The sequence below is a fragment of the Chamaea fasciata genome, unplaced genomic scaffold, assembly GCF_029207755.1.
Source record: "Chamaea fasciata isolate MVZ Bird 193981 ecotype frontalis unplaced genomic scaffold, bChaFas1.0.hap1 SCAF_16, whole genome shotgun sequence".
NCBI classification, from domain to species: domain Eukaryota; kingdom Metazoa; phylum Chordata; class Aves; order Passeriformes; family Sylviidae; genus Chamaea; species Chamaea fasciata.
The window spans coordinates 6828152-6851671 of record NW_027094101.1 but is presented as its reverse complement, the minus strand read 5'-3'; the positions used below and the strand labels follow the sequence as shown (position 1 = coordinate 6851671).

The 23520-nt window shown below is 51.9% G+C and overlaps 1 protein-coding gene across 1 annotated transcript; it reads right to left on the bottom strand.

The window, feature by feature from the left end:
* Positions 1 to 3344: 3344 nt before the first annotated feature.
* AMZ1 (archaelysin family metallopeptidase 1) lies at positions 3345 to 19229 on the bottom strand. The gene is made up of 7 exons (XM_066198145.1): positions 19160 to 19229; positions 11649 to 11960; positions 10572 to 10739; positions 9572 to 9700; positions 9079 to 9242; positions 7491 to 7667; positions 3345 to 4011 (listed from the first exon to the last, which is right to left on the bottom strand). The coding sequence occupies exons 2-7, from the start codon at positions 11950 to 11952 to the stop codon at positions 3442 to 3444; spliced, it is 1512 nt and encodes a 503-aa protein (XP_066054242.1). The 5' UTR covers positions 11953 to 11960; positions 19160 to 19229; the 3' UTR covers positions 3345 to 3441.
* Positions 19230 to 23520: the final 4291 nt, after the last annotated feature.

Here is a 23520-nt window from a genome sequence, read left to right as displayed (position 1 = left end):
TAATCCCAAATTTCTTGCCTCTCTTCCCAGGACTGGCTGGCATCTTGGGAGGCTGTGTGGTGTTAAGGCAGGAAGAGTTAATTAGGACAAGTGTTCAGGGATTTTTACTAAAAGTAGCTTTCCCTTAAAGCCTCAATTTTGCACAGCAGAAGCAGACTTCAGTGAGAGGCACCATTTTTAGGGGAGAGAGTCAGTCACGGCCACTGTGTTAAATCACAAAGTGCATGAAGTGCTAATGAAGTGTCTGTGGAAGGTGCTGCTTTTTCCTCTCCCACCCTTGCGAGCTGCTGTAGGCAATTGCACCCTTAGCTAGCAAAGAACATGGAATTTTTTGTTCTTTCATATTTTTTTCCTCTGGACAGTTGCTTTGTCTCCCCTCTCCCTTCAGCTGCAGCAAATCCTTGTTTTGAGAGTAGGAGTGGAATGTTCTGCCTGCTTGTTCTTGGGAGAAGATATTTGTCTTTATGAGCTCGTAAAGCTATTAAAAGATTGTTTTTTACTATGTTCAGGATTAGACTTTAGAAGTTGCTTCAAAACAAGTGTCCTCGAGCTTGGGGCAGAAAGGGTGTGACTGAGCTGCTTTGGTGGTGCGGGGTACTCCAGGTGTGGCTTGGGAGATGTTCTGAGCCACAGGAGTTGAACATGGATCTGCGTTGTGCTTTAGGGGTTGTTACCTGGAAACCAACAGCAGCTGCAGGAAGGAGGTGCTGGTTCTGCTGGGGGAATCTCCTGAAGGTGGATCATGTGCAGGATCTGTTGTCTGCCTGTCACCATGAGGCAGAACACCACAAGCTGTACCTTCCAGAGCTGCCAGCCAGAGCCAGAGCTTGGGGCAGGCTGCTGGCACTGTGTCCCTCTGGGACCTGTCCCTTCCCTGAGAGCCCCGTTCCTTCCCAAAGGCTCTCCAGGCTGTGGCTGAAGTGCTGCCCTGGGAGCACCCAGATCTCCTGCCTGCCACACAGAGGAACTGTTCCTGGACCTCTGTAATCAACCCCAACCTTGGCTGCTGCACTGCAAGCGACTTCTGTGTGTTGGTTTTATATATAGAGCACCCTACTCCTTCTTTCTGATGTTTGATCCACAGCTTGACCTTCTAAAGTGGCTCCTAATCATCTCATCTGTATTTCTGTTTCACAGCTTACTCAGCAGCCTATTAGCTGCAAGTTATATTCCCACACCTTTCCAAGCAGAAGGATCTCCCCAGAAACCTGCTGCTTAAAATGCAGGAAATCTTATTTTGGGGGCTTACCTTCAGTTTGGCCTACTGCTTATTCCTGTGTCAGCTGTTTTCTGCCCCCCTGCAACCCTGGTACATGCAGAAGGGTGAAGGAACTGTGCCTCTGTGGTTTAGTTCTGGACCCTCTGCTCCAGCTGCTGAAGGGCTTCCAAGTGTACTCAGCCACTTTCTGCCTCTTGCCTGTGGGCACTGCTGAGCTGCCCAGGTGAAGCTCTGAGTTTCTATCTCATTCATGTCTTACCTGGAGCACTTGTGGACAAGCTGAGCAGGTAAGTGGTGGTGCTGGCAGTGATGATGTCAAAAATACCCAGTCTGCAGTAACAAGAGCTCCTCAGCAGACATTCCTGCTCTCTCAGCAGCACTAATGTAAGCTGAGGGTCACAAGGAGTCTCCCATCTGTGATTTCTGCCAGCCCTTCTCTGCCACCCCACTCCTCTGTTGTCTTTGGAATTTTATGATGGAAAGCTGCCTCTGTTCGCTTAGGCAGGATTGTCATCCCGAGCCTTTCTGGAAAGTTTCTAAAGTTCAGCCCAAGAACTCAGCACGGAATCAAGGGGAGAGCAAACAAGGCTGAACAGAGAGTAATCTCTTGCTTAAAATAGTAAATGTGTTCAGGCAACAACGGAGCGAGTCCGGGGGCAGAGCTCGGATTTGTAATTGAAGCGGGGTTTGTTTGGAAAGTTTCTGCTGCTGGGAAGAATGTCTTGGATGAGAAGCCGTCACCTTTGCGGCTGCCAGGAGAGGGCGGCAGCCCCGGCTCTGCTGCTCCGCGCCTGCCCCGCTCCAGGCGCGCAGCCTGGAAAAACTTTTCCAGGAATTGCCGTCATCAGTCCCGAAGCCAAACTCCCTTTCCCTCCCGGTATGAATCATGCGGATGTGAAATGCTTGTGTTTCCAGAATCCAGCTGAATTTACTGCAAGACCGTCTTTGCTGCTCACCTGCGTGTGTAAATCTCCGGCGTTTTTCCAGTGTCTTCCAGTTGTCCTCTTGCTTCCTGCTCCAGAAATGCACTGATGAGGTGGAGACCTCAAAGTGCAAAGGGCAAGAGCTCCGGAAAGCCAAAGCTGTTGCTCCTCGGAGGAAAACATCCTCTCTCTTCTCCCAGCTGCGCTGAACCCGATCCTACCTGCTGGTATTTTTAGACAGGAGAAATGAGGAGCTCAGCCACGTTGCCGTGAGCTGTGGGAGCGTTATCAGTGCTCAGGGCTGAGGGGCAGGGGATGGAGAGGGGTCAGCCTTCCCCTGGCAGGAGCAAAGAACCCATCGGCCTCTTGAGCTCGGGCTATAAATAGCCAGGAGGAGCAGAGAGAGAGGAGCAGCGTGCCCTGGCCATGGGGAGGGAGGCTCTGCTGCTCCGGCTGCCAGCACAGCACTGCCTGCTCAGTGGCTCCTTAGGGAGCAGGATCGAGGGAAGGGCCAGGGTGGTGACAAACCAAGGCAGAAAGAGGAATACAAGTGTGGTTTCCCCTTTTACATTAATAATCAATGAGCCTGTGAATGTTTCCAAAGGTTTCCTCTCCTGTGCCAACCTACAGAGGATGTGAGTAGTTCCAGCTCACGCTCCAAGCCTGGCTTTGTTTGAACTGAGGCAGCTCTGGAGATCCGCTGGAGTCTGCCAAGAGACAGTCGTCAGACTAACGCTGCTTTTTGGGGCAGCTAAAGGATCTTTCTGCTTTACTCTGTGCCCATCTCCCCCAAATCATGAGAGTCCATCAGCCTGGATTGTGCCCCTGTGCTCAGCACAGCCTCCAGCCGATGGGGCAGCGAGCGGAGCACTCTGTTTGTGAGGGGGAGAGGAGAGGGAGAAATCTCATCTGTGCCTGGGTCTGATGTGCTAAGCAGAAAGAGCTGCCCTGGTTTAATTTGCATCTGTTTGTTCAGATGGCCCGAGCTCCTGTGTGAGCATGTTCAGCCTTTAGGGGGGACCTGGCTGACCTCTTCCTGGCCAGCTTCAGACCAAGAAAATAAAAGCACCAACATGGGACTTGAGGTGAGTGTGGAGTGGTGGTGTCATTTAGACCAGCACAGGAAAAACCCTTAGAGAAGAACTAATCACATCAAAACTGTGTTAGCAATCTCAGAAAACAAAACACCTTTTATTCCTGGAGGGAGTTGCTGTTTCTTTGAGACAGCAACAGCTTGGGGTGAGGAAGGCTGGGAGATGGGCAGGGACGTGAGCAAAGCTGGCCCAAGGCAGCCCCAGCCTAATTGTCCTCCCAGCGCCAGCGATGAGGGGACGATTCCCCTTTGGACAGTTTTCTGGAGCTCAGCTTCCTCCGCAAGGAGGAAAATTTGTCTCCGAGAACTTTGCGTAGGCCAGTGCTGTCCCTGGCAAAGGGCAGGTCCTTCCTCATAGCAGGCAGCTGCCCTGTGAACATTTCCCACTTTGCCAGGGCATCCACAGTCTGGTCCACCTGAGCCAGTTCCTCCTCAGAGACGTTCCTCTCCAGGGCAGCAATGCACGTCTCCAGCCACAGCTCGTAATCCTTGATGGTGTCCGTGGCCTTGGCGTGCCCGGGCAGGCGGGGCTGGCTCTGCCCCTCGGGCAGGGAGCTCGGCTGCTCGTCCTGCTCCAGCTCCGGCCCCAGGGACAGCCCCTGGCTGCAGGTGTCGGGGGTCAGCGGCTCGGACAGAGAGGTCACGGCCTCGGAGTCGTTCTCACAGCACATCCCGGAGTCGGAGCTGAACGGGAGGATGTCCTCTGAGGCTGACAGCTCTGCTGACTCCTGCCTCGGCCACGTGGAGAGCACAGTCTGTGTCCAAGCATACAGCTTCTGTGGTGAGAGGAGAAAGGTTTCATTGTGGAGGATGACAGACACCAGTTACACCTTTCCCAGGTAAACCTGTTTATCTTGGGTGGCTGAGCTGCAGCTGCCACCGTCCTCTCTGCCAGACAATGGTTTCAGACAGCTCCTGGTGACCCCAGAAAGCAGGAGCTTTCACTTGTCCCATTTTCTTGGACTGTGACAGAGCTGCCTCCAGTCAGATGTGGGCTTTATCTGCCCTGGTTTTGAAGGTGGTAGGAGAAAACTGCACCAGATCACTCCCTGCTGTGTGAATGTGGTCTCCAGGAGAGGCAAACCAACGCCTCTCCAGAGGAAACTGTGTCATTATAAAAACACCTGAGACAGTGCTGAAGAACTGTTTCATCATGTTGTTAATGCCTGTGGTAGCGTGTGTTTTATTCCCAAGAATAGCTCTTCCCCTCCTGAGCTGAACTGAACAAATGGGAAGGCTGGCTCTAGGAAAGAATTAATGAAAGGAAAATGTCTGAGACAATTTCCTTTTTAAATATTAAATGCCACAATGAGGCATATAACAGGTTGCTCCTGGCACATTTGTTCCATATGCTTCAGGGAATGAACCACAGTACTCCAGTCATCCCTGGGTAAAAGGTGATCTCGTCTGCCTTGTTCCCACTGTTAGGGATTTTTTGTGTTTTTCGGTTTTTCACACTCCTGTGGCCTATTTCCTCACCTTTACTTTCTGCAGCTCCCAGTGATCCATTTGCAAAGCCCCAGTTGCTTAGCAGTGCCGGGATTAGCCTGGGCTGTCCCTGTTGGTGTGCCAGGCACAGAGCTGGATCCATCCCTGCTCAGCTCAGGGGGAGCTGCAGCGTTTGAGGAGCAGGCAGCAGATCCCCAGCCCTGTGGAGCTCCCTTCTCTCACAGCCCCCCGCTGCTCCCTCCCCCTTCCCTCCTCTATTGCTCTCTCTTCAGGCAAGTGACAGAAAGGATAAAGAGCTCAAATTGAGTGGGTGGGAGAAATGGGCCCTGCTTCTCATTTCAGTCTGAGCATGGAGCCTCGGGGAAGAACCTCGTACAGGAATAAAATGGACTCTTTCAGCTTAGCTAATCCACCCTGCCCCCTCCCTCTGGGGCAAGAGAAATTGTAAAGAGACAACTTTTCTCCTGCCTCGTCCCACCTCCAGTGGCCCTTCCCTCCCTCTGGCTTTATCCAACAAAGGTGGTGCCAGAAGCTGCAGTGGGAGCTGGGCCGGTGAAGGGGACAGCAAAGCTACTGGAGAGCTGCAAGCAGCCCATGATTTTGTGATGGCTCTAAATTCCCAAGAATAGTGAATCTGGGAAGGAACCCCAGTTGCTACTTAGCCCAATTCCCAAGAAGAAAAAAGGCTGTGGAGATGTGGATTTTCCAACAGTACATTTGGGTTATTGAAGGCAAAAAAAAAGGGGATGCTCGATTCAGGATCACTGCCTGAATTCCCAGAATCTCTTCAGTCTCTCTCATCCTTTGGGTGGCTTATTCATTTAAACTTCGGGTGCTTTTGAAGGGCTGCAGCCTCTTATGTTCTCCTGTTTAACCAGGAAGGGAGGAGCTCTGTGTGGGCTTTGTTTACCTGCCGGCAAGAGCAGCTGAAGTGGATGTCCACCCCGATGATGTCACTAAGACCTGCTGTCTGTGTGTGTGTGGCCACTGCAAACTCATCCAGCCACCACATGAGGACAGCCTGGGCTGCTGCAAAAGCAGCAGGTGGAAATGTGGAAACGTTCATTGTGGTGGGGAAACACCAGGACAATTAACTGGCTGTCAGTTGTCAAGATGACTCATGCAAGAATAAGCAGCTGGAATAAAAAATGGAGTGTGGTTCTGAGTGCAGCTCAGACAAATAAGTTGAGGGGCTTTTTCTGCTGTGTAAGGACTGGTTTCCTGCCCCACATGCTGCTCTGCCCCAAGCCGTGTCTCAGCTGCAGATCTGAGCAGTGTTACCTGCTGCTGCCGAGGCACAGCTTGGTTCTGGCATTTCCTGTGGTTACTAAGAGTGTCTGAAGCTGTTTTGTGGCAGGTGGGGATCTGTGATAGTTTTCCAAGAGGAAATATGAGTTCAGACTTACACTGAACGTGCTTGGCAAGTTAACTTTGCTCTCTGTTACTGTCTCGAAATGCTTTCTGCTCTCTTCTGTCAGGTTCCTTAACTATTTAATTCATCTCTGGCATTTATGTCTCCTCTCAACATTATGGCAAAGCCTCTTACAGAGATCATCACAGCTCTCCTACGCCAGCTTGTACTGTCTCTAGTAGAGCTTTGCCTTCTGGAGGAAGCAGATGTGACATTTGGCAAGTGCATCGTTCCTTCAGGTTTGTGTTCCCTGTCACCAGAGGATGCTGAGCCAGTCACAGTATTTGCTGCAGGTGGAAAGGCAAAAGTGTTTCTAGAAAAGATTAATGCAGGTGGCAGTTCTCTTCTAGAAAGCACTGGCTGGATGCTGACAGGGTGTTTAAATAAAGCAGAATTTATTCTTTTGGTGGTTTGGGCAATTTAGACACCTCTCAGACAGCAGTAGGGATCAGAGAGCCAGAGAGTCAGAGAAGGGTCGGGCAGCACCACAGGTAAGTAGGAAAACCACAAAAAAATGTGTGTTTCCTCACACTCTTTGCCATGATTCTGTGTGTCTTGTTCCACACTGAATGAAACTAGAGGCATCTCCTTTCTCATTCTGCTCCTATCTTGTTACAAATACAACCCGCAGACTGTAAAATAGGCAGCTGAGGAGAATCCTGCCTCTGAACACGATGTGTGTCAGACAAGAATCACGACCAGGGAGAAGATGGGTGCTGAGTGAGAATGGGGACATGATTTCTATCCCACCAGCCATTTGGCTACAGAATCCTGCTTTTTAGACAGGAGACAGAGACAGAAAACCTTTTCAAGAGCTAAGGGTGTGTTAGCACTGTTCTTGATCTAGATGTGGTGCTAGCAGTGGTATGGGTGGGAGAGAAGAGATATGAGTCTGGGACCCTCCACGTACTGGGGGTAATAATTTGGGATCATTTCTCATAAATTTCATCAGAGGAACTGCAGCAAAGTACACCCATTATGTTTCCTCCCTGTTCCCAGCAGCCGCAGAGAGGCAAAAATCCAGGGTGTCACAGGAAAGGGCGTAGCTGTGGGAATCCCTGCACACACTGCCGCTCCTGCTTGCAATCTGCCTGCCCTCCCCAGCTCGTTTTGGGGAATAGGAAAATGGGGTTGGACTGTGGCAGTGTCCCTTGGGAAGAGCCAAAAGCCCTGGAGCTCCTGCAAAGTGCTTTGTCGGTCAGAGCCTGTGCATACAGGTCACACCTGCGTTCAGGTGTGAGCTGCTGCCTCAGCACCTCGCACTGACAGCTCCTGCAATCTGGGATCTCCTGAGATCTCCTGCCCTCACCGCGCTGCTGCAGCACCTTCAGAGCTGAGGTTTGGGCTGATCCACCCTGCCCCTGCTCCAGGAGGGCCGGGGGGGTTGGGGCTCACCCTGTAGCGCTCGATGAGTTTGAAGCCCACGACGTGCTGCAGCTTCCGCAGGCAGATGGGGCAGGGCTCCAGGGGCCGCTGCAGCGCCTCGTCCAGGCTCAGGGCGCCCTGCATGATGCACTGCAGCCAGCGGCACGTCCCCAGCCCCATCAGCTGGCAGATCTCGTGGCAGGTCACCTGTCAGGGGAGCAAAGATCACTGCAGTGTCTGGTCAGTCCTGCCTCTGCTGCCCCTTCCTCTTCCTCCTCTGCTGTTCCACCTTCTCTGCTCCCTGGCAGTGCCACCAAGCTCTTGCTCAGCAGTGGCTCTCCTCCAGCTTAGGCTTTTCCAAGGTGATGGGAGAACCTGGCTGCCTCTTCCCAGCTCCGTGTTTGTGTTGTGAATGGTGGGTGTGGGTGAGGCAGATGTGGGAAGCCCTGTAGGCAGCGTGTTGGGGGCTCTTCCCCAAGGACACTGTGGTGTTTGGAGGGTTTTTTGGTAATTTTAGGGTGTTTTTAAGGAGGAAAACCAGTCCCACTGGGGCCCGAAAAGAGCAGCACAGCCTGTGTGAGAAATGTGCGAGAAGCTGTTGGCAATAACAGATCCGGGTCCTTCCAGTACAGACTCCATCAGCATTTGTGCCAAAGCAAAAAACTGAGCTGGAGTCAGCGGGCCAAGCGTGACTGCCTTGGGAATTGGCAACTGTGGAAAGGCTGAGGATGGAGGATTCCTCTCCTCCTCCCATTGCAACTTAATATCATTTGAAATTATTACAGGAAGAGACCTCAAACTAGAAAATCCTGAGCAAATACCAGGGGAGCAAAGGGAAATGGTTTCGAAGGTGCTGGTGAGGCTGCTCTGTGTGAGCCAGCTTTGGGAGGAACACTGGAATATGGCAGATGTTGGGATGAGGGAGGACAGCACTCATGATGTGTTGGAGGTGAGGGGGTTTGAGGGCATCTGCATATCAACATACACAATAGATGAGCAAACTTGGCTGAGGTATTATTCCCATCCATCCACGTAACAGGTGTGGCACAGGGACCCCTCCCCTTACAGATGCCAGTGTCTGAGGAGGACAGAGCCACCCTTTGCAGCCATCCATTAGTTACACACAGCTCCACCAGGTATTCTGATTAACCTCCAAACACTGTATCAGCCCCGCTCATCAGTGCCTGACAAGAAAAAACACTCAGGATTACCCAAGCAGGAGCCTGGTTACTGGGCAGGGTTGTTTCTGTGCCACTCCATGGCACAGCCTGGTTTAGTGGAAGGTGTCCCTGCTCCTGGTAGGGGTTTGGGACGAGATGGCCTTTAAGGTCCCTTCCAACCCAAACCACTCTGTGAATCTGAGGCAAGTCCTGCAGCCTCCCCATAACTGGTGTTGTCATTTGCTCTGGTGGCAAGGGGAGTAGGAGCTGTCTATGCAGCGCTCTAAAATGCAAGCTCCTTATGTCTGAATTCAGTGTGGGCTTAGCTGTGATTGCCTGTGCTTCTGGGAGCAGTCTCATGGCTGCTTCCCTGGGCTGAGGCATGGATTATGCCCTGGCCCGAAATATTTAACCCTGCACAGGAAGAAATACGGGGTGCAGGAGGTTGCTGGTCCTACCTTGCAGCACTGCACCATCTCCTGGGCACTGAACTGCAAGCTCCGGTCTCTGCCCTCCTTGCTGACTTCACACAGCTCCTCCTTCTGCGTGGGTGGGTTCAAGCTGCTACAGCCAGCCTGGGGGAAATCCCCAGAAAACCTGGCGAAGCTGCAGACTCCCACTTCTGTGAAGAGAGGGGAGTACAAGTCAGGCTCTTTTACAACTCTCTCTCGTCTTAGGCAGCACAAAACTACAGCTGTGGGAGCACAGTCCAGCTGAGCACACAGGGTGTGGTGAGACCCACTCCCCAAAAGGTTTGTATCACCTCAGTTACCTCTGGATCAGGAACCCTGATCTCTCTAATTCCACATTGGGAAAACCTAGTTCCTGTTGCCAGGGAATAACATGTTAAGGATAAGATTTGGCCATTCCAGTGTCACAGGGAAGGGCTTTTTGGTACAGTACTGCCTTGCTCACACACTGTGCTAGGTCACCATGGGACACCAATCCCACCTTGTCCTGGCAGGAATTTGCTGAATGTGAAGCTCCAGGTCTCACATGGGTAAAGATCCAGCAGGGTAAGTCCCAGGACACACAGGGCATCCATGGGCTTGTTGTTCTTCAGGAAATTCAGGATCCCATCTGGACAAATACAAGAGAGATGTTCATTTAAATGAAGAATCCCTGGAAGGCACAGAGACAGAATTTCTGCTGCTGATGGGGAGGAGGATGTAATCCAAGCCCACAGGCAGGCTCAGCTGCTGGATTCATCATCTCAGGTGGAGAGCCATGGCTGTGTAACCCAACCCTCAAATCAGAGAAGAATTGACTTTGGAAGTGGTGCTGAGCACAGAGTGAAAGGGAAGCAGAGGTGCTGGTGAATTCAGTACAAACCCATGGAAATGAGCACCTGGGAGCAGAATTTCCCTACAGGCATTTCAGAACTGAGCTGGAACAGCCCCAGGGCTGCAGTGCTGGGTCTGCGCTGAGCATGTGCTGCCCGTGGTACCTGCAAACATCTCAGTCCAGGTGGATGTTTGTGCAGTGCGAGTTTGGCAGCTGGCAAACCCAGTCCCCTGGGGAACTGTGTGACACTTGAACCCTAATTTCCTATCATGAAAGGCCTGTGAGTTCCCCCCCTGCACCACCCAGGCCTATAATTTCCTTTGGCTCTGGACAGAGGATGGGAGAGCTCGGCCTGCACCAAATCAACAGAGCCTTCCCGCAGAGCTGATCCCATCGCTTTGCAGAGCTGGACCTAAACGTAATGGCACTGAAAAATACAAACAGCAGAGGAAAATATGATGAAAGTCACTTTGTTTTTTATTCCTGTTTCCAGCCTCAAAGCTCTGGGCTTTCCATGGGAACAGGATTTCTCCCTTTTCACTCCCTTCCTCATCCCCTCCCAGCTGAGGCAATGAAGGGCTGTGTCAGGCATTTCCTCGGGGAGAACTCGTGCCCCTGTGCCAGGCTGGTGTCCCTGCGGGCTCCCTGCTGCCAGGTCCCTCCTCACCTGCGTGGAGCTGCACCCTGTCCGAGTCGCGGCTGTGGCGGAAGCAGCAGTGGATGGAGGAGACGGGGATGGAGGGAAGGCACTTCACACGCAGGCCCAGGAAGAAAGACTCCACACAGCTCTGGAGGGAATCCAGCAGCGAGAGCCCAGCAGGGCCTTCAATCAAATCTGAGGAGAGAAGCTCGGTTGCTACCAGTCCCTTAAAGCCAGCGTGACCATTAGGGTCTGAAGGGATTTTGTGGCACTGGCTGCAGTGGCTGGGGAGGGGCAGGCTGGTTCATTCTGGAGTTAATTGCTTACTCTGGGATGTGGTGGACACCTCTGGATGGTTATGGACATAGAGGAGAAGAGGGAGCTCTTTCTGAGAGGTTGCTCAAGGCATTAGCACGCTCTTATTAGCAGAGCAGATGTGCTGGAAGGTTGGGTCCTGTTTAAGTTGTGCGGAATGATTAACGTGGGAATGTGTGGCTGTGTTTAATGAACCATCAGAGACAGACCTCCAGAAATGCTGGTTTTTCCAGCATTGTTTCATACTTTGATATACATATATGCAAAAATTCATAGCAAGCCTCACCCGGGGGCACACATACCATTTATATGTCAGGTCTACCACCGTGGCTTGTGACTCTGGACTGGGGGCATGTCAGAGCCTTGCCTATTGCACTTGTCTTTGCTATGGCGAGTCCTTAGAGAAGGGCATTAGCAGCGCTCAACACCACCCACCACCCTCCTGTGTCTCTCCAGGCAGCCCAGGGAAGATCCCCCTGTGGACCCGATATTTTCTGAGCCTGAGAATTGCTAGGTCTTCCCAAGGGAAACTTTTCAACAGTTTTCTTTTTCCCAAAACAACCTTGTGTAAGCAGTATTCCTTTCCCATAACAACAGGTGTTGTTTGTTATTTCTGTTCCTGAGCCAGTGGGAGAGGCGTCAGCCCTATGGACCAATAACGTGCCTTCTTAGAGCTGCACGTTATAAAAGGGCTGAATGAGTTGTAAATAAAACCTCCTGATTTCTACTGCCTCCTGACTGGAGTCAAGCGTCTTTATTTCGTGTCCTATTGCGACATCCCCCCATTACCTATAGGCTGCAGGTAAATGTGCTTGCGACAGAAGTTCTGCTTCCTCCTCAGCACGGCGCGGTAGAAGGTCTCGAAGTCCTCGGGGGCATCGGGGTGGCTGAGCAGCCAGTCGAAGGCGGTGCGGATGAGCAGGGTGCAGAACAGCGTGCGCCGGGGGTTGTAGGCCTCGGACAGGAACAGCTTCTCAGCGCTGGAGAAGGCCTTGGCGTAGAGCTCCTGCAGCGCGGGGTCGGTGGAGATGAGCGCGTCCTTCAGCGCGCGCGGCCCGAAGCTGAACTCCTGCGCGTGTCTGCACTGCAGCATGGCGGGGCCTGCGCGGGGGACACGGCGTGGGCCCCAGGGGTTTGTACACAATCACAGAGCGTGCAGGTTGGAAGAGACCTTCAAGGTCGCCGGGTCCAACCCAACCCTAACACCTCAGCTAGATCGTGGCATCGAGTGCCACATCCAGTCTCTTTTTAAACACATCCAGGGATGGTGACTCCACCACCTCCCCGGGCAGACTATTCCAGTATTTAATCACTCTTTCAGTGAAAAAGTTCTTCCCCCGTGAGTGTCGCTGGCTCAGGGACCCTGTGCCAGGAAATGGTGCTGGAGAATGCACAGCCCCAAAATGCTGCCCAGTGTCTGGAGTAAGCCAGACGGCTTGACTGGTTTGGGGGTTTTTTGGTGCTCTACCCCGGATCCTTATTTCCCAGTAAGATGGGAAATACCTCTGAGTGTTGTGCAACTGGTTGCACTGGACCTTGTAGGATGTGGGAAGGTGTTGCTCCTATTTTCCTGGGATAAACCACACTCCTTGGAATAGGCCCACATCAGGAACAAAGAGGCTGATATTGGTCTTTAGCTGTGGATCAGAAACCCAAACTTGTGACTTACACGACACCAGTGAAAGCAGCTGTTCTCTGGCATCAATTTCCTCTAACACTTTTTAATCCTAGGTATTATCCCAGGGCACCTCCTGGCTCCCAGTGCTGTGGCAGGCTGCAGGATTTGGGGAGGTTTGCCCAGCCAAGGCTGGCCTGTGCTGCTGGTGCCTCTCCAGCAGGACACGCTCGGGCCCATTGCCATCGTGTCCCCTGGTGAACAGCTCCGTGTCACACTGTGTTAGCATCAGCAACGCTGGGGATGATGTCAAGTGGTAAATAAAGAGCAAATGAAAGCCTGGAGCACAAAGAAACTAATTTGAGGCATCCTGGAAATATCCTCTCCAGGGTCCTTCCTAAGTCAAGCACCTATTTCCCACTGCAGTTTGTGCACTTGGGGAGGTGCCAGTGAACACCTCGGGGAGAGAGGAGAAAAAGGGGAAACAAAGCACAGCCCCCATGACTAATCCATGTCTGGGTTTTTTCCTTTCTGTAAGGAGACCATGCCAAGCAGAAGTGGAGCATTTTGGAGCAGTGCTTTGGGCTTTTTGCCTACCACAGGTAAGTGCTCCACCTGTTCACAGCAGAATGAGAAATTCAGGGGATATATGCACAAAAGCCCAGGGTTTCTAGGAATAAGTGTTACCTTCTTCTAGGCAATTTCATGGTAACTTAAGAGGAGCCAGAAAAGCTTTCTGGGTGGACACCGAACGCATCAGTTGCTCACCATCACTGCTCTAGCAGCAGCATTCAATCGCAAGAAAAAAGAAAAGAGATTAAATATTTTAAGGAGGAACTGGTTAAGTCTATAATTTAAGTAGGTCTGCAGCCTAGTTCTGCCAGGTAAGAGGCATTCAGTGGCCCCTGAGGACAGCAATATGATTAAGAAAATTCAATATTTAAAAAAAAGTCGTACCAAAATGAGGCAAAGCCTCTCCTCAGTTATGCAGAGGTGGTTTGCAGTGTAAGAGGAAAGTGGCAGCCCATTAAAATTAACACTGCATTCTTTCTCATCTGACCCTTGGGAAGAGCTGTGTATGTATTGGTAGTCCTTAAAAGGACTCATTTAGTGTGATCTCTTCTGTCTCTAAGGGTGTGTAGCTTGGAGAGGGAGTGGATAAGTTCTCTTTCATTTCTGCAGGCTTTGTATTTCACTTGCAATAAAGGCTGACAGCAGGTGGCACGGGGGGAGCTGAAGTGGTACAAGGGCCCTAATCCAGTGAAAGTTTAGAAAAAAAAAAATCTGTGATGCTTTCTCAGCTCTTTTTACTGCCCAAAATTGCCCAAATTGCTCCGGCTGGTTTTTACGGGGAGCAGCAAGAGTTTGTGCGAGGTTTCTGTGCACTTGGTGACCCAAGTCTCCACACTTCTGACTTGCTTCCAGATTTGGGAGGACAAAGTAAGAGTCTGATCCCAGCAGGTCATCAGGAGTTTTGCCTTAGATTAGGGTAAAGATTGGCATTTTCCTAATGGACAAGATTTCACTTGTTCTGCACAACCTTTAACTACAAACATCCTTTTCCTGGTGATTGCAGAACTTTCACTGGGAAACTCTTAGCAGTATTCAGCTCCCCGAGGATGTGATGCTGTGAGCTGCTGCCTGCCCAGTGCAAGTCAAGAAAGAGGCTTTGCACTTGCTCCAGGTTGAGACTGATCATGTTAAAGGAGTTGAATTTAAAATTTCCTGGAAGCATGAGCTGCCCTCATTTACTTTTGGGCAATAACTGGAGCGTCAGTCTGGGGAGGAGGAGCCGGCTGGAAAATGAATGGATTTTTCTCTGCTAAATGGGAAGCAGCAAAGAGTGGATGTATGTGACAGCAAATACAATGAGTGCACAGTCTTGTAGAAAGTGTTCCCCCCGGGGTCCCTCGTGGAATATAGTGTGAGCCCAAAGCTATGGGATATACATTGTTTCCCTAGACTTCCTAAAAGGGGACATTCACCCAGCTCCAGACATTCCCAGCTGTGACCATGGGTGTTTTGTGATGTTCCCCATGCCCAAGGGTGCCCATGACGACGCTTTAGTGGTTCAAAAGCTCAGGCACAGGAATACATTTGCAGGAATTCAGTCTGGGGTGACATGTGCCTCCTTCTCCTGGAGGGTCTGCCTCTGCTTCCAACAGAACAGCAGCAACCCAGTACACTCTCCAAATCCAAGACAATTACTTCTCTTTAGCAAGCTTTTCGAAAATACTTCATTGGAGAAAATTAATGCTTCAGAAAAATTTTATGGACCAACTTCATTGGTTGGGAAGAGAAGCTTTTTTACCACATTAGCCATAGTAGATGTTATTTATCTTGGTCTAATACCTGGATACTGTGTTTCATTAACTGGAGCAAAGCAACAGGGCTTTATAATTTTTATCTCTTGTGCCTGGTGTAACTCCGGAGGCAGTCCCTCAGGAGGGAATGGCACTTTGCCTTGGATGGTTTCTTTCCCAACTCAGTTTTTAAGATGCCAAGGTGGGGATGAAGAAGTGGAAGCAGCAATGCATCCTTCTGCCCTTCAGGTGTTTCAGAAGGAGATATCCTGCCTTTAAGGAAGCTGATTTGGCCCCTTGTTAAATGACAAGCTGTAGGACCTGACCAGCAAGTCCTGGGGAGGGGAAAGTAACTCCTTTTGTTTTAGAGGCCAATAATTTGTAGTTGCACTTAAGAAAATGTTTTAACCAAAATAACAATGTGGAGATCTGCTGCAAGTGGAGACACTCCCCAAATCCTCTCCTGTGCCATTTTTCACTTTACCATGAAGAAAACATCCTGTCCCCAACACACATTTTGTCATTCCATCTCACACCCATTTGCTAACATTGTAATTTTTCCTAAGCCAGGAGCACCTGTGTTGGACCATATGAGATCCATGGAGGTTGGACCTGATGATCTTGGAGGTCTTTTCCAACCTCAGTGATCCTGTGATACAAAGGAGCAGTGCCCGTGCTCTGGCACCTGCAGGATCCAGAGGCGGGGCAGGGAAGGAGCCTGTGCTGGGAATCTCACCCAGTCCATGGAGATCCTCCTCTTTTCCTCTGTTATTTGCATATTTCATATCATCCATCATCACCTCCACATTGTGCAGAGGGGACACAAAGGACCCAAAGGTTTTGGCACTTGGCTCTTTGTCTGCTCCTGGAAAAACAGACTTTTCCAAGGGTTATGTTGTAGGACCACAGTTGTGGCCTGTCTGCTTGTGGTGCTCCACAAGACAGGGGCTCCAACACACTCTCTGAGCCTGGCTTTCAGCACCACTCAGAGGTTTCAGATCAGATTGGGCACATCACACAGATCTGTTTACTATGGAATCTGACAGATTTTATTTTCATGGTGAATGTTTTCACAGGAAACGCCCCAAAATCCAGGCTCAGCATGTGACACCTGAGCAGCCTGTACACTCCCTTTCCCGCAGTAACCTGTTAATGTGCTTCATGTGCAATTCAGGTTACTCATAAATAATTCTCTTTGCAAATCAGACACATATAAATTATTCCCTGTAATTGAAAATTACCTATGAATTATTCTGTTTGTAATTCACAGATATGTCATTTATTCTCTAATATATTGACATTGCTTTCTTGGATAGATATGCCTGGGGCTGACAGTAACAGGGTGATTCTCAAAGGCCGAGGCAATATCATCCAGTGTGAGTTCATTTGGGATATTCTGACAAGACAGGGATAGTCTTGTGTGCAGAAATTCCATGTACAGGTCCAGAAAGGGCACTCAGTGCATGATGGATTTATTTGGTATTGTATAGAATTTGACCCTAACATTGCAAAGATTGTGGGGTTGAGTTTTTTTTAAGCTGGTCATTCTAAAGTTATATATTTTATAAGCCAACTTGTAAGTAATTTCTAGCTCTGACTCTCCCATAGGCACTGCAGATGCACAGAAGGAGATTCCCTCTGTTCCCTTCCCCTCTCAGCTCTTGTGAGGTATTTGGAGGCAAACTGACTTAACCCGGCTCTTTGGATGTCAGAGGGATATTAGCAGGGTCTCTTAACGCTGATTAATTACCTTTGTTAGGTGCTGTACTGTAAACAAGCTGTGATAGCTCAGAAAATTCATCGCCAGTCAACAGAAAGGAAAAGCCCAGAGCAAACATAACGAGCGATAACTAATTATCAACACATGCTCCAGTTGCTTAATAGCTCTTTCCCTGAGATTTGCACTTGGTGTCTGCTGCTGCTGCTCCAGGATCAGCCTCTCCTTCTCAGTGCTTCCCAGTATTGCACCGATGACTGTCTGAAAGCAATTTTCTCCATTTATTTGTGGGCATGTCTAAAAAGAGATTTTTCATGATGGAGAAGCTCTGCTCCAAATAAAATCCCCACTGGTCCAGCTCCTTCCTGGAGGAGCTCAACACAGCCCCTCACGCAGACCAGGCTTTGCCTGCTGAGTAGGCTCAGCTCCTGGGGTCCCACCAAATCTCTTTGGCCAGGTTCACACCTGGTTTGGAGATACTCAGCAGTTTTCAGAATCAATCCCCTCTGCTCACAGAGAAAACCCACTCTGGACCTGCTCAGCCCTCTACTTGCAGCCCCATGGAGCTCTGGCATCCTCTGTCTGCTTGGCATTAAGTGGCCACAAAGCACCAAGTCAGATCTGTGCCTCTTCCAGCCCATAAATTCAGATAAAGCCTTCTGGCCTCACGCAGTGCCAGATCCCAATAATATTTGTGTGTAATGTCTCTAGAATATGTCTGTGGCTCAGAAACAGATGGTCTCGAGAAGAGTCATTCCTGGTGCTGTGGAAACCTTCAGGGATTCACACGTGCATTTAGCAGGAGGAGAATCTGCCTGTCCTATTGGAGCTGTGATTGATGTATTCCTGCTGCAAGACTCACTTCTGGAAGTTTGTCCTCCCAGGAATCTGCCTCATTAATTAACTTGGACTGCTGGACAAGTTAGATGGACAGCTCAACAATATGCAAAAAGGGTTTGCAAGGTGAAAGACAAGATTTTTAAAGATCATTAAATACCTAAGATGGAGGCAGATGCTTCCTTTCATCCTTATTTAAGTATTTTTATTAAAGTGTTCTTAAGAACACATACAAGTCCACTTTGCCCTTGATTTCGTTTTATGTTAAAGCCTGCTCTCTCAATACCCTGTGCCTCATTTTAATACATACTGAGAACAAACATTATTCCTCGTTTCAGCATTCTCTCCTACACATTTTATTTATTCTGCGCTCGTACAAAGCGCTACCCTATTTTTCAGTGCCTGCTACTCGAGGCTCTCTAAGTGTCACACAAACATTCATGAACTTCTCTGTGCTACCCTCCAGAAAGTAAGCTGGCAGTATGTGCCTTTCCCCCTCCTCCCCCTCATCACCCATTTATTCACCATTTCCAGAGTTTTCTCTGTTCATTTTACTCTGGTTCAACTGCCTGTGATGATTCTCCCATGCACACATGTGATGAAGGGCTGGCTGTGTTCTCCTTCCCTGGCTCTGACATGAAAATAATCCTCCACCAAACCATGTCTGCGTGCTGTGCACTTTCTAACCAGAGACCCGAAAGCACCGAGCAGCATCTATCAGAGCTGTACAACAAACGTAGCACTGCAGAGATACCCGAGCTCTAATCACTCACAGCTCCAGGCGCTTTGCTCTTCATCATACTTGTCTAGACAGACTAAATGGTCTCTGCGAGACAGCCCCGGTGTTAGCCAGGAAAGCGGCCGCGTTTTCCATACGGATGAACTCCCAAACAGGTATGGCTGAGGGTGGGTATTCCCTGGAGCACGGGCGGTGTAGAAGTGCCTCATCCCGCGGTAAAAAGGCACGGGAACGCGGTGCCTCCACCTCCTCCTCCCAACATACCAAGTGCTTTCTAAGTGGTGCCGCCAGGTCGGGGATGTTTGTGGGCATTTCACAGCCAAGGAGAAGGAAGGGGCTCCAAGGTATTACTACAGCCAGCGTGTCTGGGGGGACCACGACAGAGCCCAAACCCACCATTTCATAGGGGCCGGCTGTGCCCTGATCACCAGCCAGCGCTGCCAGCCGGAGGGTTGCTGCGTACGAGGCATGTTCTGGAAGGGCTGCAGAAGCAGGTGCTGCTCCTGGGACACCTGAACACCCCCGACCCCGCTGATATGGAAAAGGGGCTGTTGATGTTGGTCCCGGGGCAGGAATCACACGGGTGTGTGCGCAGAGAGAGAACAAGTCCCCCAGCACTCTGGGACGATGCACCAAGCACGAACAAAACCCCCGGGAGGGTGCACCAAGAGTGCCCGGGCAGGACCCCTGGAGCCCGTGGGGGTGATGCCCGGAGCGCAGCCCCTGATCCCTGACGGGAGATGCCCCGAGCGCGGTCACCAGCCCCCGGAGGGGGATGCCCTAAAGCGTGACCCGCCGCCACCGGGGAAGGATGCCCCGAGCGCGGCCACCATCACCCGCGGAGCGATGCCGTGGCCGGGAAAGCGCTGCCCGGGAGATGCCCCGAGCGCGGCCACCCTCACCCGCGGAGCGGTGCCCGTCCCCCGGGGGGCGATGCCCATCACCCCGAGACATGCCCCAGCCCTCCGGGGGGGTCCCGCCGCCCGCCGGGACCGCCCGGACCCCCCCTTCCCTCCTGACCGTGCCCTCCCCCGATAAGGCGACCCCGCGACCCCCCCGATCTGCCCGGGGGGACAGGACAGCACTCACCGCCCGCCGGGCCGGGACTGCGGAGGCCGGGAGGAGCGGCAGGGCCGGGGCACCCGGCTCGGGGCTGACGAGGCGGAACGGAGCCCGGCAGCGGCGGCGGCGGCGGCGGCAGGAGGAGCAGCAGGAGGAGGAGGAGGAGGAGGAGGAGGAGGAAGAAAAGGGGGAGCAAAGGGGGGCCCGGCCCCGCCGCCCGGAGCCCGCGGGATTCGCCGAGCGGCCGCAGAGCCGCCTCCTGCAGGGCCCGGGGCAACCGCCGGGGGGCGCCCGCGGGGGAGGGAGGGACACGGGGACAGGACAGGGGGACACGGACAGGGACAGGACACGGGGGGCAGCAGGCACACGGGGACACGGGGACAGGGACAGGACATGGGGTAGAGGGACAAGGTACGGGATGCGGGGACAGGACACGGGTGTTGAAGGAGGCATGGGGTGGAGGAACAGGTCACGAGGTGCAGGAGACACACGGGGTCGGGGAGGGGGCACGGGGCGGAGGAACAGGACACGGGGTCCGGGAGGGGACACGGGGACAGGGACAGGACACGGGGTGCGGGAAGGGCACGGGCTGCGGAGGGGACACGGGGTGCGCGGAGCAGATGGAGCTTGGGAGCAGGACACGGGGTGCGGGCGGCAGACACGGGTAGCGGGAGGGGACGCGGGGCGGAGGGACAGGACGCGGGCGTTGGAGGGGACACGGGGTGCGAGGACAGGACAGCCCCGGAGCGGCGGGTCCCGCTCTGCCGCCGGAGCCCGGGAGCGGAGCGGGAGAGCGGACAGCCCTCCTTTGGGGCAGCGCACTCCCGAAAGAGCGCGGGGCGAGCAGCGCGGCAGCGCCGGGGGCTGGAAAGCCTTTAATCCGTGCTCTGATGAGAACCGGGCGAGGAGCGGCTGTCTGGGGACCGGTCGTGCCGGTGGCAGTTGCCATCCCCGCCCCGCCAGCCCTGTTTGCACTCGCTTTGATACCTCGCTCGCAGCATCGCTCCCACATGACCTGGATGCATTTCTGTGTCCCACCATGTCCTTTAATTCGGGAATATTATCTGTTCTCGGAAAGGTTAATTACATTAAAGGAGTGCATCTCCGTTGCCATTTCTTCATGGCTTCATTTATTCTGCCTTTCATGTTTTGATCCTCTTCAGTGCTTTGATCCCTCATTTCTGCCATCCCTGGATGGGAGGAAAAAGGAATACCCTGGCCGGGACCCAAGCATGTCCCTAAGTGACATAAACTGAAATTAGGAAAAAATACATAATTTACAATCTCAGGAACTGTAACAGTGCTGGCAGCTCAAATGCCATCTGCACCCCCAGCACAACCACAGGCCTTGCAAGGGCCAGCAGAATGTCCTGCTGGAGTCGTGGTGGCCACAGGAGTGGACAGACGACCACGTGCCACACTGCAGGATTAGCAAGCACCAGGGTGAGACCATCCCTGCTGCAGCCTGCGTGCCTGGGACCTGCATTGCTCTGAAGGCACTGGCAGCATCACTGGTGAAAAATTGCCCTAATTTGCTGCTCTCATAATCAGGCCAAGGCGAAGCAGCAGCTTCTCCTGGCAGCAGAAGCTGCTCGTGAATCTTCCTTGTGGGAAACCTTCCTGAGATTTAGCGTGTGGAAAGGGCAGGAGGGATTTCTGAGGCCTTGCAATAGTATCTTCTTCCACTTCAGCTGCTACCCAAAGCACAGGAGATGCCCTCTGTGCCGTTTTAATTGGTTGCTGCTTGTAATGAGACTTTATTTGTATTAATTACTTAAATTACGTATTTATGAGTTGCTCCGAGAACACCGTCAACATGTTTAGAACCACAACAAGCCTCAAAGAGTCAGCTCCTACATGAGGAAGCTGTGAACTCAAAAACCAGACACACTGATACAGCGTGCTCCCAAAATGCACAATTATTTTTTTGTTAAACCTATTGTAAACTTTATAATTAGTAGCTGGCTTAGCTGCCAGCCCACTGACTGACCAGCACAGGTAGACAGGACTGGTATAGCTGTTAAATGTTCTCATAATGATGCATTTATCCTGGGCAGACACAGGACGAGGTGGCAGCCCTTGCCCAGCAGAGCTGGCAGTGAGGGAGATGGAGGCAGGGACAGAGACAGCGATGAGGAAACACCCACACAGTCACTCTGTGACTTTTTAGGAGGCAAGAGGGTTTAGTAAGAGAGGATCAGTAGAAATGGAAGGGAAAAGGGAGCAGGAGGGGGTCAACACTCAGATGAGAAGACAGCCAGGAGCTGGAGAGAGCAGGGAGTCTGAGGGGTGGGGATCTGGGGATGGAGGGAGCCGAGGGGCACCGGGACAGCTGCACCCAGCATTGGCTCAGCTGTGACTGGAGCTGCTCACAGCAGAGACGTGATGCTCACCACAAGTGCCCTTTATCCTCAGTGGTCAGCAGCAGTCACCGTCCTGCTCTGAAATCAATTGTTTATGCAGAGCTGTGTCTGCCGGGGTGGCCACGATCCGTGTCCTCCCCACAGGGAGGATGTAAAACACAGGGGCACATGCCTTGGACTGGTGAGTGCAGGAAACTTCATAAGGCAGCACATCCTCAGGGAGAAGCGGCATGAAAAAAATCCCAAAACTGCTCCCTGAGACTGGAATCTAGGCAACTGTAGCTTTTTGGCCAAACAAAGTTGTACAGATACACAAATAGCTCCATGGGGAGAAAAGGCAGGTACCCACGAGCTGTGCAAGCCAGAGAGGAGAGACAGCCCAAACCCACAGCTGCAGGCTGAAGCCATACTAATTGAAATGAGAAAATAGGCATTAATTTTTTAAAGAATGAAGTTGATTAGCTGCTGGAACAAATTACTGAGAAAGTGAGTCTTCCCACGCGATAGTGTTTTCTATTCAAGATAAGATGCCTTTCCCCAAGCAAGCTTCAGCCGAGCACATGTTCCTGTGTCCAGCAGAGCAAGGATGGGATGAAATGTGGGGGTCTCTGCTCTGAGAAGGTGAAGAGGTGACTTTGTGGCCCCATCTTGATTTTAGGAAATGAATTGAAGGCTGTGCTCTTGGCATGGATTTCTAAATCCCTCCTGGATGGAGCTCCTAATTTCAGTTTGTGCTGCTACCACATAAAGGCACACAAGGAAACTTTCTGAAAGTTTGGACCTTAGCAGCAACCCAGAGAGAGCAGAGTGGGTTCAGCTCCTGTTGTCTCTTTGCTGGCCAGTCACAAATCCCTGACCTACATTTGGGCAGCACTGTAGAACTACCAGCAGTTTCTTTGCTGCAATTTCAGCCACATCTGTCTCACCTTCGGACTGTGTTGTGCACATGGAGGAGAATTAGGGATTGCCCACACGAAAACAAATGAGAATCTAATCTCATGTTGCTGCTTCTTTGGAAATGAGTAAAGTGCAAAATTTGCTAGGAGGAACAGGTTCAAAATCAAAGGATGAGATCTCCTACATGTTAATGGTGACGGAAAGGAGGAGGAACGGGACTGACTGGTTTGCACAGGAGATTGAGAGCTCCCATCCTGGGAGGCACTGGGAGGATTCAGCACAGACCTGACTGGGGTCAGGTCACTCCATTTGCAAGCTGAAGGTCTGGTGATGTGGTTCTGGTGGGGTTTGAGGCCAGAGATGAGGAGCTCTGGAAGTAGGATTTCGCCTTGAACTGGAGAGTCTGAGGGACTTCATCTGACGAGACTGCAGGAGGTTTCTGCTTCGTCACTGAGATCAGTTGATTTGGCTCCCTGCCGCACATCAGGGGGCATGGAAGGGGGATGAAATGTCCCTTGTCTCCTCCAGTGACACCATGAAAATGCAGTGCATTGTGCTGGTGCTGAGGAGAGGCTCCTCCTTTGCCCAGCTGCTGCCCTGCATTGGGTAGTGCCATCCCAGTCGTGTGCCAGGACATGCCCTGCGTTGCTGCCTCGTGCCACATCCACCACCCTTCCCCAAAAACCTCACGGAGGTGTGGATGAGCAGCTCTGAGTGTGGCACTTGTGGATTTCCACGATTCCTCTGAGAAACCCGAGGGACTGGCAGCAGCCAAAGACAGCTTCCTTCCCTCTGCAGGAGGTGGCAGAAGAGAAGCAGAGAGCAGCAGGCACCTGCTGGTAGGTGATGGAGTGGGGGCATCAGTGTCCCTAAGGCAGAGCCAGAGCAGCAAAATTGTCCCTCTCTGCTGTGTCCTGGCACAGTCCAGGCTCCACTGGCGGCTCGGGGAGGAGCTTTCATGAAAACAAATGTTTGGCTGGTGCTGCTGTGGTGCCACAGACTTCAAGGAGCAAACAGAGAGAGCCCAGCCCCTCTTTGATTAGTGAGTGCAATCTGCTGCCACAGCTGATGCTGGAGGAGAAGATAAGAGAGAGAAAGAGAGAACAGCTCTGGAGTGAAGATGAAAAT

Bases quoted from the DNA above. Each gene is read 5' to 3' on its own strand.
- AMZ1 (XM_066198145.1), bottom strand. From the start codon at position 11,952: ATGCTGCAGTGCAGACACGCGCAGGAGTTCAGCTTCGGGCCGCGCGCG. The intron at 10,740-11,648 runs GTAATGGGGGGA...TTCTCTCCTCAG, and splicing joins CATTTACCTGCAGCCTATAG to ATTTGATTGAAGGCCCTGCT. The intron at 9,701-10,571 runs GTGAGGAGGGAC...GTATTTGTCCAG, and splicing joins CAGGGTGCAGCTCCACGCAG to ATGGGATCCTGAATTTCCTG.